Source organism: Mycetomoellerius zeteki, unplaced genomic scaffold (assembly GCF_001594055.1).
Source record: "Mycetomoellerius zeteki isolate Tzet28-1 unplaced genomic scaffold, Tzet1.0 scaffold565, whole genome shotgun sequence".
NCBI lineage: Eukaryota > Metazoa > Arthropoda > Insecta > Hymenoptera > Formicidae > Mycetomoellerius > Mycetomoellerius zeteki.
The window spans coordinates 111,586-126,923 of NW_017257572.1; the positions used below are offsets into that span (position 1 = coordinate 111,586).

At 36.2% G+C, this 15,338-nt stretch overlaps 1 protein-coding gene across 3 annotated transcripts in view; it reads left to right on the plus strand.

Moving 5' to 3' along the window:
* Positions 1 to 15,338, plus strand: part of if (integrin subunit alpha inflated) — a 68,422-nt gene that overhangs the window by 35,510 nt on the left and 17,574 nt on the right. For all 3 annotated transcript variants that reach the window (XM_018456320.1, XM_018456321.1, XM_018456322.1), the window contains exons 4-5: positions 6,130 to 6,295; positions 14,952 to 15,013. In XM_018456320.1, the coding sequence (XP_018311822.1) occupies positions 6,130 to 6,295; positions 14,952 to 15,013 (228 nt within the window). The remainder of the gene's footprint in view (positions 1 to 6,129; positions 6,296 to 14,951; positions 15,014 to 15,338) is intronic.

The window sequence follows — 15,338 nt, forward strand, 5'->3', positions numbered from 1 at the left end:
GTATACTCATTTACAGTTTAATAATAAAAAAATTAATAAAATGTAAACTTATACACAGTTAATGTCATCATTAACTCATCAAGAAATGTTCGTCAATCAGCACTTCTTCTTCGTGACCATAAAGCAAATTTTACTGGTGATTCTTACTTCGTTGTCATTAATTTAATTCGAAATAAACAAAATATCTTAAAGTCTGTTATGTCCAGGAGACGAGTAGTGTTGCGATGAGAGTTTTACGACTGGCCATTACCAAGCCATTTCGCCCAAATAAAATCGGCTTTTGCACGTTGTTTCGTTTTTACGTGCCACTTTCCATGGTGTTTTACCGTTCGTCAAGTTCCGGGTATATCTTCCCGGTAGCCATTTATGTTCCTTCTGCAATTCGAACGAGAGAAATATGTAAGTGTACGTCGCGTTAACGACAAACTAACAAAAGTCATAGGTCGGGAACTGTGAGAGCATGACTCCATCATTTGTATAAACACGGAATAACGTATTGCTAGAATTTCAAATATGTCTTTTAAGAGTAATTTTGCAAAATATTCATCTTTTTTTAATGTACATTTTGCATATAATGAGGATATAATGACGAATTTTGCATATAATAACGAAATATCTAAAAAAAACCTCAGTAAATGTAAAACGCTTCATCAAATCAAATAAAAATATTGCAGCTTATTCTTGTAGCCGCCGAGTGTAATCGAAAGAGCCGACGAGGAATTATTCGCTACGATTCACAGAATATGAATATGAATATGATGAATTTTTTAAATCGACTGTCAACCAGTTGAAAATTAGCCGTTCGATCTATTCGAGTGAACGTTGCGTGTATTCGACCCGAGATGACCTCGTTCAAGCCCTCAAAATAACTTTCGCTTCCGTCGCGCGCGCGATGCGCCCCGTCGAAACGATACCCGTCAAACCCTTTTTTCTTCTTCAGATTTATCGATTGACCGCAGATAAAGCTTAGCGACGCGTATCAGTTCTTGCATAAAAAAGTCTTATAATTTACGAATAGATCACGATGATTGATTCTTTTCATGTGATCAATCAGCAGACAAAGCTTCTTCGCCATATTATGCAAGTGTTTCTTATGAAATATGTGTACTATATTTAGTTATCAAAAGTATTCTAAATTTTTAATGTTTCTGGCGGCACACTTGCGATTTTCTCTTATAAAAAACGAACATATCGAGATTGCACAGCGAAATCTGACGAGCAATGATTCAGAAATCTCCAAGAGATTTTCACATCTGGCTGAAACAGGTCATTGCGTCTTCTTCAGGAAATGGAGAAAACCGTTGTTTATGTTAGTCGAGTTGAAAATAGATTGGTGCCTGCTTGTCCCAAGGTTGAATCTGCTAATGTGGCCTTTACATTTCTAAAACTTTACGATTCAAAGACATCCAGTCCTACACGGTCGTCTTATTCTTTATTACGTTTGACCTTTATTGTTCAAAACGTGTAACGCACGTGTGCATTCAGGCAACCGTTGCCGCCATAATTCTAAAGTGCGCTCTGATAAGTGCATCGAGTACGGAAAGATCTTGCTTGGCCAAGCGAAACGGTGTTGTAGATTACAATAACGTCTCGCCATTTTATGGGCATTGTATCCGTAATGCACTTGCCCTGTAACGGAAATGAAGCTCGGTCGATGTCAAGAGATAAATCCGAAAACACCAATATAGGATTTTCAGTAAGAAGGATTTGAGGGAGACAGCGCAAACGTCTGGAAAACGTCTGTAAGAGAACTTTTAATCTTCCAGACGTTCTTGTGTTTCCTAAATATTTCGTAGGCTTTTGCGCTGGTGAAGAGAGGATCAGGCAGAAAGGAGTTCGTTGACTTTAACGGTCTGTTTAAGGGCATTTCGTACAAGGGCCGACAGGGAAAAAGTCCTACAGTTCTCGCGCGTTACAGTCGATGAAAGACGGGGAAGAGCGGTCGAGTGAAGACATTAAAGGTACCGTGTCATTAACCATCTTTAAGCTCAAGTGGTCCTTTTTAATGAAGAGTAGATCGTACGCGTGCAATCGGAGAAAAAAAGCGAATGAGACGAGGCGGAACGCGCGCGCGGCAGACGGATATTATTATTCCCTTCCTCCCGTTCTCTTACAATTAGACGCACGTTACTTTCGTCGGGGCAATTTCATTGCCGTGAGCTTCCTGCCGCACGAAACGCTTATTCGAAAGCATCCCGTACACATGTATACACCACACGTCGTTACTTCCCTTTAAATTCTTTCGCGCTCTTTAATGAAGCGCAAATCGCGAACCGGCCACACCTTCGAAATTTTGCCACGTAGGTTCGTTCGAATCATCATCGTGTAGCTTCATTATCTGATGCACGATTATTATATTGTCGATGTTTAATTATTTGCAGAATTTCTTTGTAATCTTCGTCATGCATCGTTACGCTATATCTTAGAACGACAACGTAAAAATTAAATGTTATAGATTTTTCTGTTACGAAATTATTTATATCGTTATTTAATTTTTACAAAATATCTTGTGTAAAATGATTCAATTTTACTGTAGAAAGTATTAGAAAAAAAATGGGTATCGGAGGAATATTTTGGTTGTTTCTTTTATCCCTTTTACAAATTTTGAACATGTATTGCGTACTTCGTAATAAAAATAGTCTTTTCTAATTTCTCGCGGTTATGTATTGAATCGTTGCCCTAAATACACAGTCGGGTTTCACGGAACTAAAATTTCCGGCTATTAGCAGTGTTTGTCCACGGCAATTTGGTTGCGCAAAACCATGAGGTCGTGCTGTTCTACCAATCAAAGACTCGTCTTTAGTGGCGTATCGCTAGAGGCATTTAGATTCTTCCGTCCTCTCTAATGAACCGCGAATTATTTACATTTATTGCGAAGCATGCGTTATCGAAATGCATTCTCGAAGCTATAGATTGACGCTTCGTTCCACCCTGAATTATTTTTCCAGCAATTTATTTATTCCTAATTTTTAATTGTACACATGTATAAAGGATTCCTTTCCTACGTTCGTAACATTATAGGATTCTTAATGGCATATGTTCTTATTGGCATTATTGGATGGATTGAATATCGAAGGCAGAATTTGTGTTGGCGTTTCTTATGCTGACAAAATAATTTTTATTTTCACACTAAATAAAATTACAGTATATATATATATTTCCTAACACACAGAGAATAATTATATTGTTTAATGTGAACATACAATGCATAAATTAAAGTAAAAAAAAAAGAGAGAAAAAGGAAAACCTTTTTCAATACATTAAACAGATTGAAAAAAATTTGATTAATATTTAATTAAAATGAAGTAACAGAAAGATTTATAAAAAAAATTTTTATTTTGTTGCCTCTTGTTTCTGTTTTGTGCAAATTTCTTAAAGTATACCATGTACGAAATAATACATTAACTTTGTCGGCAAATCAGACTTATCAGAGACCTGTATCGGGGAACTGGCGATGAACGATTTCGGCGTTAACAAACGGGTAGATCGCGCGTACTAAAACGAACTCGAGCGATTGAGCTAAACTGGCGCAATGGATAAATTGCGGCACTTCGGCGCGTCGTCATCTTCTTTTTCTCGTGTCCTTCGTCTTTCCTCTTTGACGATCGTCGATAGGCGGGCAGCGTGACGATCATTACATTCAATCGGTACGCCGGCATCGTTTCAAAAGCCGTGTTCTGCTGACGCGAACAAAAACTTTCGTGGAACAATCAGTTTGGGTATCTCCTCACGAAGTGGACCTCGTCCATGAATTTGAGGTACGATAATGACGCGTCGTTTAAGTACAGTTACGTCCCTGATTTCGTCTAATTAGTCCGCTTGAAACAAAACGGATCGTCATTAAGGACGTCTCTTTTCGATAAACTCGAGAACCTCAGATCCATCATCAGTCTGATTATATTTTCGCTGGGTAACGACTTAATCAAGACAGAGAAGAGTCCTTTTGTAATTATTCGAAAGGTCGATTAAGGTTGGGTCACGGTTACGCAACCCTTCCTAGAGGGATATAATGACGTACCATTGTAACGTGCCTTAATTGGCTCGTAATTAATAATGCATGATTGCGTGAGTGCATAGCTTCGTGTGAACACATTACGCCAGTATAATCTCGCTCTGCTAAAGAGCTCGGCTTCGTTCACGCGATCTTTGTGCATGCGGAATCAGCGTGCATCTTGTTAAAGCTTATTTACACAGGCGGCCTTGAAAAATGGTTAAAATGTTGGCCAGCGACAAATTATACAATCGCGCGAGAAACTAACGTGCTATTTCTGCCACACAACGTCTTGAGACAATCTTCAGACGAGATGAAATTTTATTATCTTTATTATACTACACAATGTAAAAATATGAAAAGATAGTGACGTTTTCTTGACATTCTATTGTAGAATGTCTCACAATGATAAAAAGGACTATGTTACACAACTTCGTATGTTGTGTCTATTGGTAGCCTTCAGAAACGTTTAAAGTATTAGCAAGTGGTACAATGCGGTTCTTTATTTTCTTAATGAAGCTACACCCGGTAGCACTCGAAGAATGCAACCGCCAGTTGCCCCGTGATTTCAACAGATTAACCGCGCTGAAATGTGCAATGTGCTTCGCGATAAGTTGTCGGGGCAGATTGCGCGTATTTCGACGAGAGATTTACGACGTAGACCTGAGGCATCGGGCATAAATATCGCCGTTATTCGCTTGCACGTTACGTCGCGTTATTAAGGCCATCAGCTGCTTCTGGTTGGTTGGCCAAGTACAGATTGACGTAATGCGACGATCTTTGTGCGTGAGAGAACTCGCGGCCGGATCGGGCTGTCTAACAAAATAATTTCTGCAACCGTCCTTCGGACTGGTCTGTCCAAAAGGAGACATCGTGAGCGATAAGATCTTGCTTGAAATTCTATCGAACAATTTTTCACAATCATTCACATGACTCGTTTACTTTCAACGATGTAGGCACCAGAAATCGAATCAAGAAAAATTATTTTTACCTTGAGCCATCAGTTATTTTATGTTGCAACTTTAAAGAACTTTCTTTGACACATACATATTTAGTATAATCAAGAGTCGAGTTTGTTTTTAATTGTATCTTTAATTGTACTTATACAGATATACATTTTTTAAACTTTGATTTAAATTATGAATTTACAGTAAAAATAACAAGAATTCTTCTTAATTAATTTTCTGCAAAAATCAACGTCTTAATGTTGATTAGCGTTTTTTAACCGAAAGGACATTCCTTCTATAGAGGAAATAGAACGTGTGCAATAGATTCTAAGATCATTCGTGCATTACCGGAATGGATTCAAATTACAGGTTGTTCATGTAAAGCGTATTTATGGAAGAATGCCTAAAGCATGAATTTAGTATTAATGGCCTGCAATATAATCGAATGCTTGGTAATGCATAATGTTTAGCGGCAGTGAAAATTATGTAGCAGAAAGGAGTAGTTTTTACTTCTAAGGAATCAAAGTGTACGAGCTGCGTGTACGTGAATACATCTGTATCTCGCGGAAAGCTCGCGCACCTCTAAATACGGCAATGATCCGTGCGAATTGCGCAATGTGCCTTCCGCGGTTAGTAAACACGTCTGTATTCCTAGAGCCGTTAGGCATAATAGCAACACAGTCATATTTCCCTCATTGTGAGAAACGGAAAGGTATGCGAAACTAATTAACGTAAAACCTACCCAATTTATCGCAGCCTCTTTTACGATTCTACAAAGAGAAGATTCTAAAATCTTGTGGTCACGCCGAGATAATTGTGAAACGGTTGTATATGACAAAAATCTATCTTCAGCGATTTATACCGGTATTTCCACCGACACAGTTCAGCATTAAATGGGAGGTGAGAATCGAGTCTTAATGTGCGATTTGTCGACGGTGATGCCGTTACGTATAGATGCGACTATAAACATACCACAACATGCGGTTTCAAGTTCGTCGTACGCGCGTTCTCTTTTCTTCCCGGTGCGCAACACCGCTTTTAACGACCGGCGGAACCGGCAATCGACCGCGCGCGTGTTTTAATTGCAATCGAAGCGATCGTTAGAAAGTACAAACGATCGCGTCTCCATAATAAAGGCAGTCGAGAGCTCGAATCGTTAATAGCGACGCAATCTCTGTTTTATGTTCGCAGGCATGTGCGCCCAGGTACATCTGGTTCTCGGTGTCACAGCCAAAGTATGATGATAATAGATGGAATAAGGAATCTACAGTGGGCAATAGGAGAGAACCAGTAGGCACATGCTGGGTCGCCTCTAATAACTTCAACGAGTCGCAGGAATATTCGCCTTGTCGTACGAGTAAGTTAAAACCCTTTCGAATTTTAACATCCTTGATAATTTTATTAAGATATTTTATTGATATTTTATTAATAATTTTGAGAAGAATTATATACTGGACTAGTCGCAATCATATGCTCTTTAATCAAAGTCAAATTATAATATCTGAATTCTAGATTAAAGTTCGTTAAAACATGGTTTGTTGAATGAAATAAAATCAGGAGCAGGATTTTACTCCATATACTCTTAACACATTAAAAATCCTGTAACAGAATCTTCTCTGAAGATTTCTGTTCTTGACGAAAGCTTTGCCTCGCGGTAAAATAACAGAACGACGCACGATCGAATGTTTAATTTCCACTCTCACCATTCTCTCCGTTGCTGGTATCGAACTTTCCCTCAAGAGTGGTACGATTTATAGTACGCGCGTCGGCATCGTCGTCCGGATATAGCTCGGTTTACGAGAAAGAGCGGAAAAAAAGGAAAATATCTTTCGAGATTTTTGTACGCCTGAAACTACGTTTGCGACGTGAGTGCTATAAACATTTGTGAAACATGCACTCTTGAAGGCGCAAGACAGAGCCGGACGCGTCCTCGAAGTGCAAGAGGGTAGTTCCTCTTGTTCTTTTCGCCGAAGATCTCACGACAACGGATTTCCCCTGCAACGCGACAAGGCTCGCAGCCAACATAAGGTTGCGTTCTCAAAGCATAGCGATCGTAAATACGTCACGTAACAGGATACTTCCTGCCGACGTTGTAGGTTTGCACTGTGTCTTAATGACAAAGGACATATCGATTTTCGGCACCGCCTCGCCCGACTCCGATCATTTCAAACCAATAATTAATGATGACTTGAGTATTTACATCAGCGAGCAAAGAATAGCGTATCCCTCAAGAATGTACACCGTGATAAATCGAATTACAGGATGAATTAAATCAATGTAAATTTTGAGTCAGTTAGTCGACATTTGTCGTTAATTTTATTATTTTTTTGTTTCAAACAAGTTATTTTTGAAACAAAGAAGTAATCAAATTAACGACAAATCAAGTGACTCTGGGCGACGCAGGACGATGCCGGACGACGCCGGGCGTCGACGAAGTTGTTTTCAAAAATTTACAGAAAGCAGTAAAAAATCCCTAAAAAAACCTCTTGTCGTATATTTTTTCTTTTTTAAAGAGCTTTTTTGGGGAGTATCAACTAACTGTCTCAAAATTTACATATTGATCCGATTCATCCTGTGATCCAATTCGTCTCGGTCTACTTTAATCACAAGCAATCTTAGCGCAATTTTAGATGTTATATAATATAAAAATTTATATTACACTGAGAAAAATGTCTAGACGAATCTGAATTTTTTAGTTAAATCTACTAGAATTCTATTTGAGATAATCAGAATTCTGGTTGATACAATCAGAACCTTCTTTATTTGTTCATTTTCAATCAGACATTTTTCTCAGTTAGATACTATTTTTGTGGTAGAAATAGAAAATAAGTAAATGAATATGATTTTTTTTAATTTCTAAGATATTTTAGAATTTGCGATGATCATTTAGAATTTCTCGTGAATTTGTAGAACAATCGCGAACTAAATTGAAAAATTACTTTTTTATTTTATTTTAAATTTATATATTTCGAATTCATCTTCCAGCTTTTAAGTTTATGGATTTCGTTGTTTTTGTTTTTCGTGATAATATTACTCTGGTATTTTCTGATAACATTCTTTGAAAAATGTCATATTTAATTTTTATCTCGTGGTTATCAATATGCAGACAAAAACATCGTTGGGTGTAATAAATATTAACAGATACAAATAGAATGCAATCTGTAAATCATTCACATTATTTTCAAAAATTATATCGATTGAATAATTTAATAATTTTTTTATGTTTATTAGCATCAAAAATTATTATTAAATTGCTTGTCAATTTAATGTGTGATATTGCAATTCTGGTTTTGTTTGTGATTGCATTTCAAAACCGAGAAAGATTTCGGCATGCGGTAATCAGATATGTATATAAATTCACACACAGAGAGAGAGAGAGAGAGAGAGAGAGAGAGAGAGAGAGAAATATAAGCATTAAGATCTACGATTAAAAAATAGGAATTCTCTTATTTAATTAGATATCGATCGATTTTCCTTTACACCTCGTTGTATACCAAATTATCTATTATTTTTCTGAAATTTTTGTCACATTAAACTTATAGATTCTGTAGATTTTTTATGATTTTTTACGAAAATCAAACTGAATCCGCCAATTCAATTCAATTAAATTCCAGAAAATTTTCTATATGTGTGTGTGTGTGTGTGTGTGGAAATCTTATAATAATCTTCATGCATCCAAAATCATGTAGTCTGCATTAGCGTAGTTTACGCTAATACAGACGGGTTTTGTTTATTGGGACGCAAATAACATGACGCGTGTTTTTATTAGAATCGCACTTTCCTGCAATTAAAGTCGCGCGCTTCCTCACGCGCGAGCGAACATTTCGGCAACTCCCTCACTATTGTGTGCTTTATGACGCGCGAACTGACGCACTTCCGGTCGTTCGGAGGAAGACTCAAATATTCATTCTTCATATTGAATTAAACGCAAATTAAAATTGAATAATTAAATCAAAGGATATAATTATAATCTTGAAATAATAAGTAAATAATTGAGTAATGAATTGTTAGTAACAAAATTTGATATTGCTTTTAACAATTCACAAATATTAATATAACTTTTTTAGAAAATTTTGTCAATAAATCTTAATTTTACTTTTTGTTCTATTTATTAAATATCAGTTTAATATTGATTTATTTAACTCATTTAATTTTACTCATTAAGCTATGTCTTTAATGATCATAAGGAAATCTAATCTGCCATGCTAAAAGCTAGGATAAGCGGGAATAAGCTTTTAAAAATTCAGTCCGTTATACAGAGTATCCCATTTTAATTGCCATAGGCAAATTAAAAAATACATAAGATACGAAAAAATGTTTTAGATGAAAGAGAAACGTATCGAAGGGGATGTATTTTGGTCATGTTTTTTTCTAGGTGGATGATTATGTGTTTTCTTTACACTAATTGATTTATCGCATTATTCTGTTCATAATGCCTCAAGTTATTTGTGTTTATAAAGGCCCAAATTATAAATATTTTATCATTAAAAGTGTATGAAAATGTATGAAAATTTGGTATAACGTTAATTAAGAGAGTGGCCTATTTCTTTATACGTAAAATTTACATATCGATAGCAATATTGCAGTATCACTCAATATCGATAGTATTCTAAGGCTAATATAATTTCTATATTATATGACAAAATATAAGATTATATAAAAATAGATTTATAAGCCCTTGTAAGAAATACAAAAAAAGAACCTTCTTATAAAGGTGACGTTAACTGCGTATTCTAGCGACTTTCCAAATAAATATTACTAGAATTTGCCGAAGCAAAATCTTCGCGGAACATAAAAGTACGGAAGCGAACCCGCAGCCTCGATGACGACGGCAACAATGATGTGAGCTCATCGTCCAGAAATTCCGCAATGATCGCGCAATTAAACAATTTGTAGAAGTCGAGACGAGTGAACCGCTTGGTGCCGCTTTTCTCGAGAATCGTAGAACCTTTTTAGCGAGGCGTTAGATCTCACCCGGAGTTTATAACGTCGACGTTGCTTTAATGCTCGTCAAAGTCACATCAAGTCACTCATAATCGCCTTTTCTGGAATCAAACGTCCATCGCATCGTTTTACTGTCTGTTTGTCTGACCATATGGTTGCTCACTGGACAAGCAGAGGCGACAGTGGGACTATCGGTAACTTTCATCTGTAATTTTCTTCATGAGATCGCCGTAATAGATCACTCACAAGTGATGAAAAAGTTTTCACAATAAACAGTTTTTTTATTTTTTAGAAAGATATATTAAATATTACATAATCGTGTTCCATAAATTCTATTTTCAAGAAAAACATTTATTTTATTTAAGACATTTGTTCTAGTAACAAAATTTGTAGTACGACTATGTACATATAGTGAAGAATGTATACATGAAAGAATTGTTTCAATAATGAAATAATTCTTTTAAAAATATAAAAGTTATTGCACTTTGAAAATATAAAAAATCTTAAAGATAAAAAAAATTTATAAAACGCAAATATACTTAAACTTTTCTTATTCTCTATTTTTTACATGATACTGACAATTCCGACAAGTTAAGGAGAATGATTACGCGATCGCGATTGTAAACTGGTATCTTGGATAATTTTCGCGAAATGCAATTGCATGGAAATTAGGTCGAGTGTCGCATTATTCATGTTCTGCTTACATTTTATAAAACGACGGTTTGATTCTGTTTTGGAGCTTGACTTCTGTCTAACCGATGAACGAAATGTAATTTTAAATCCATATTTTCTGTTATACCATAATATTCATTAAAAGCAAATGTTCTATAAAGTAAAATTCACGTTTTATAACTCATTTTGTAACGTTAGTTGCGGTTGCTTTCTTATTGGGGGGGGGCTACTCCTCGTAATTATCTTATTGTCTAATAAAAAATATATTTTACCTTATTGCTACATTTAATAGTCTCGAAATAAAAAGAACAAGTCGGGATGAGGAAAACATTTTTCACATGTGCAATTAACAAAAGGAAGATAGCAATGGAGAATTACAGTAAGTGCATTCCTCGATGAAAGGCGCCCACTCGCTCGAGTGGTTGGGAAGCATCGGAAAAAAAGAAAATAATAATTGGAAGGCGCCTCTCGGATCAAGGCGCTAACTCGGCACCGTTCTAACGAGACCAATTAGCACTTAATCCTACTTGAATTGCGATCAAGCTACCGATCTCTAACAAGCGACAGCATATTCCTTCTCTCTCACTATTGCAGTTTCATTAAAATATTTTTTTAGATATGTAATTACCCTAGTGGAAATCTCCTTATGATGGGAAGATTTGGAACGGGTATATATCCATTTTAGATTTACCCTTCTAAATGGACATATACTCATGGATCATGGGCATTTTTGGAACTATCTATGAGGAGATTTCCACTAGGGTATATATTGAATGTGCCTCATCTCGTATTAGAAGGAAGAATGAGTCATTCGATTTTTTAAGAGAAAGATTTTCCCTTGAATTATCTATAGAAATTTTCAATATCACGCAATATTTAATTGTGTAAAATTTGTATTATAAAATGTGAGAAATTATATCGAACATTTATGTGAAATAAGGTTAATCGAAAGAAGTGAAAAATTCTAGTTCCTTAATCGGAAGAAATTAATCTTAATTGATAAAATCTAATTTTTTAATTGACGTTGTAAACTTTAATTAAAAAATAGTAGAAATGAATAAGAATACATATTTTCATTACGATCGCGATGTCGTCCCATTTCTGAATAAAAGAAATGACCCGATAATATTGCATATTGCAGATACATAATCATGCACCGACGACGCATGCACACACGCACGTGTGTTCAACAAGAATTACAGTAGCTCCATTCATTCCTCGTAACTCGATTAAGGGTCAGTCATACAACTTGGGCTCGTCTCCTGTAACACTCCGATTTCTTTATTAGGCGCTTCATCGTCAAAATCATTCTCGGCCAAAATCATTTTCGGTTTAAAATTCCGCTTATTAAATTAGTGTCTGGCTATTACGTCTAAAGCGAACGCACATAAAAAAGATACTCGTCTTATACATTTGGGATTATTCCGTGACACATTCTGCGGCTTTTCGATATCAGAGAAAAAAAATATTTCCTTGTTACATGGGAAAAAATTTTTTCTCTTTCTCTCTTCTTGTATTCGATGTCGACTCGAGTTTGAGAGCAGAATGGCCTCTTACTGACGAGAATAGCACCCTTGCAAAGCTCGAGGACGAGACGGATTATAAATAGATCGACCACTGACGATATCGCGGTCGGACGTACATTCGTTGTTATTTCACGGATGATACTATTATTGCGATTCGCCGATAATCACTTTCAACGATCCAATTAGCATCGTCATGTATAAGAAGTAACCCAGTACGAGCATCCTAATTTAACGAAATATGCAAGTTCTATTCGTATCGGTAATTTCTGTCAGAAAATAGATTACCTAATCGAAAGGGTTAATTAAGATTGCAGATATCTCTTTAAATGAAATTATTATTCTTGCGAGACCTTTATCCTTTTTGACAGTCGATAATTTAAAACTTTCATCGACTTGTAAGTTGAGCTCTGCCACTGTTTTGGAAGCAACATGCGTGTCACCGATGTTCGAGGAGTGGCGCCGATCGCTCGCTTTATATCTACTTTTTTGTTGTCGGCAACGACGGCGACGACGAAGACGACCGCAACCGGATTTATGTAATTGCGTGACTGACAGCTCGTCTAAAGTGACCGATCGACTGTCAAGAGCCTCGGCTGCTGCTGCTGCTGCACTCATAACGTACATCCGTACGTGTACATATGTAGAAGAAGGTCGGATTCTGCGGGTCGAGCCACCGGATATTCGCACACATACATACGCACGCACGCATTTTCTTGCGGACGTGCTGCGTTCCGCCGCAGCAGCCGAGTCTGAATAGCACTGACCCTAGCTGTCAGTCAGTTCTGGCCCGATAATTTTCTACTTGTAGTTAGCATCGGCAACTAATTACGGAACTGACCGACGCGTTAACAGCCGGCACTCGCAAATTCCTTGCATCTATTCGCTTTGCGAAGTGTCGAGCTGGCTGTAAAAATGGACAAAGCTAATTAAGATACATATTAATGTAGATTAATTACCTGTAGATTAAATACCTGTGTAAATTAAATACAGTTTCCTCAGGAGTTAAATAATCCTTTTCAGTGGTCCCCCAGATGATTCGTAGTTTTCGCATAACACTGTTCCTCGTTAGCTCGAGATGTCCACAGATTTATGTCCTCGCGTTAATTGCCTAGATTTATCTTCGAGTTAGCGATGATTATCCTCATTAATAATAATGACAACAATCAATTGTAATAATATCGTAATTATGTCGATGAGATTGATCCATTATCTTTTGATTCTTGTCATTTATTACATATGCTGATATTACAATAGATACGATTTTCAATTAGCGATATTACAATAAATAGATAGAGATATTACAATAGATATGATCTTCAATTAGTGAGAGCGATTAGTTACGAACATATGGATATTGTTATAATAAGATTTTATCTCCAAGAGAATAATCACAAAGAGGCTTGAATATCATTTATCTTTGCTTTGATAATTGTATTTCCATTGAAATGACTCAATTGTATTATTCGGTATAATTTTCTGTCATTTATATCCAGTTTTTAAGAAACAACCAATCTTTTTAAAGTGTTTAATTAGGATAAATTCATTTTTCTTTTAATTTTAGGAACTTGCGTTACACTCTGCGCTTATAAGTAACACGTTGCTACATTAGATTTCGTCTAGCATGGAATTCCTTTTAGTAAAGTCCTTCGCGTTATCATGCAGCAATTAATCGATTTTGTTTTAACACGCGTAAAATAAATAGTAAAACAAAAACGCGCGGAGCCCTTTTTACGTCTCAAATCGAAAGAATTTCGGTGGAATTGCCGTCGATCCCTCCGACCTGCTGTTATTACCGTCCGTCTAAAAGTGCTTATCTAAAAGTGCTGTTGCGTTATCTAGTTAACGAGCGTAGGAACTCGATGACCATTTCCCAGACCACGCTGTTCATGATTGCTGATGTAAAACGTGCAGCTTGCACTATCGACTCGTCACGGCGGTTCGAACGGAGAAAACGGATCGTGAAGGCGTCACGGCGGAAGATCGATCTGGGATTAATGACGCGTGTATGTACGCACTACTTTTGCTCGTGCGTGCAGCCGGTCTGCGATGCCACTCCACTTCCTAGTCGCTAAAGTACGTGGAATTCCAAGAACGGGCGCGCACACGTCTGTTTAATATGTTTACAGGATCTTTTAGTGTTTGAATATATTTTTTTAATTAAAAAATATAAATAAAAATGAACTTTAACTTTCATTATCTTGTTTTACATTAAGATACAGATCCATATTAAACACGTACATAAATCTTGTTCTTTCTTTTTATTATTTTTAAATTCTTAAATTATTTGTTTATCATGTTTCTATTCTTTCTCAAATGTTCACTGCACTCACAAAAAACGCGTGTTTGTATACTACCGCTCATAAAAGTTCAGTTGCATTAAATTTTATTGAATGATCATTAAAAAATTAAGATCATAAAATAATAATTGTGTTATTTCTTTATATACATATTTTAGGGTAGGTACATGAATATACGAGCACCAATTACAAAAGTTTTATAAATTATTTTTAATTTTATATGTTAAATGTCTTTAATTCGTAGAATATTGACAGTATAATCGACAAATTTAAAAAATTCGCCTTTGGCATATGAAATTACAAATAATTTATAATGCTCTTATCAGTCTATCCTCACGAGGAAGTTCTACATTGCTGGCAGAGGATTAATTTTTAACAGGAAAAACCTGCTATATATCACTGTTTCAATTTTTGATCTTTAATCAATTATTTAAAAATTATCTACGATTTATATATGTATCTTGTACAGATTACGCAATAGGAAACAATTTATTCAAATTATACTGTCGAGATATGATGTCTCTGTTTGAAACAATCAAGGATGGGACGATATAATTGTCTGTTTCCGTTTTAGGGTACTGGGGCTATCACAGGCAGGGTTCGTGTCAGGCTGGTTTAGGAGCTGCGATATCCAAGGTAAGTAGACAATGCTTAATTTTATCGTCTGTGGAGAATGTTTTTTTTTTTTTTAGGCAAGATACCATCGCAATAAGAAAAATATTGACCTAAACTCCTTTGACTTTGCTGATCTATCTTGAACAGCCGACATATTCAGAGCTATATGTTGGTTCAAATGTATTCGTGTTTCAGCATTTTGCGCAAAGATCCGCGCGTAACTTAGTAGTTTAACAACCGAAAGCGCATCGCGCGAATGTAAATATACAGTGACATGTCTCGGTGGTCGCGACATCCCGAAAGAGTTAGAAGGCGACGCGAGCGGGGGCCGAATATGGGCAGGAAT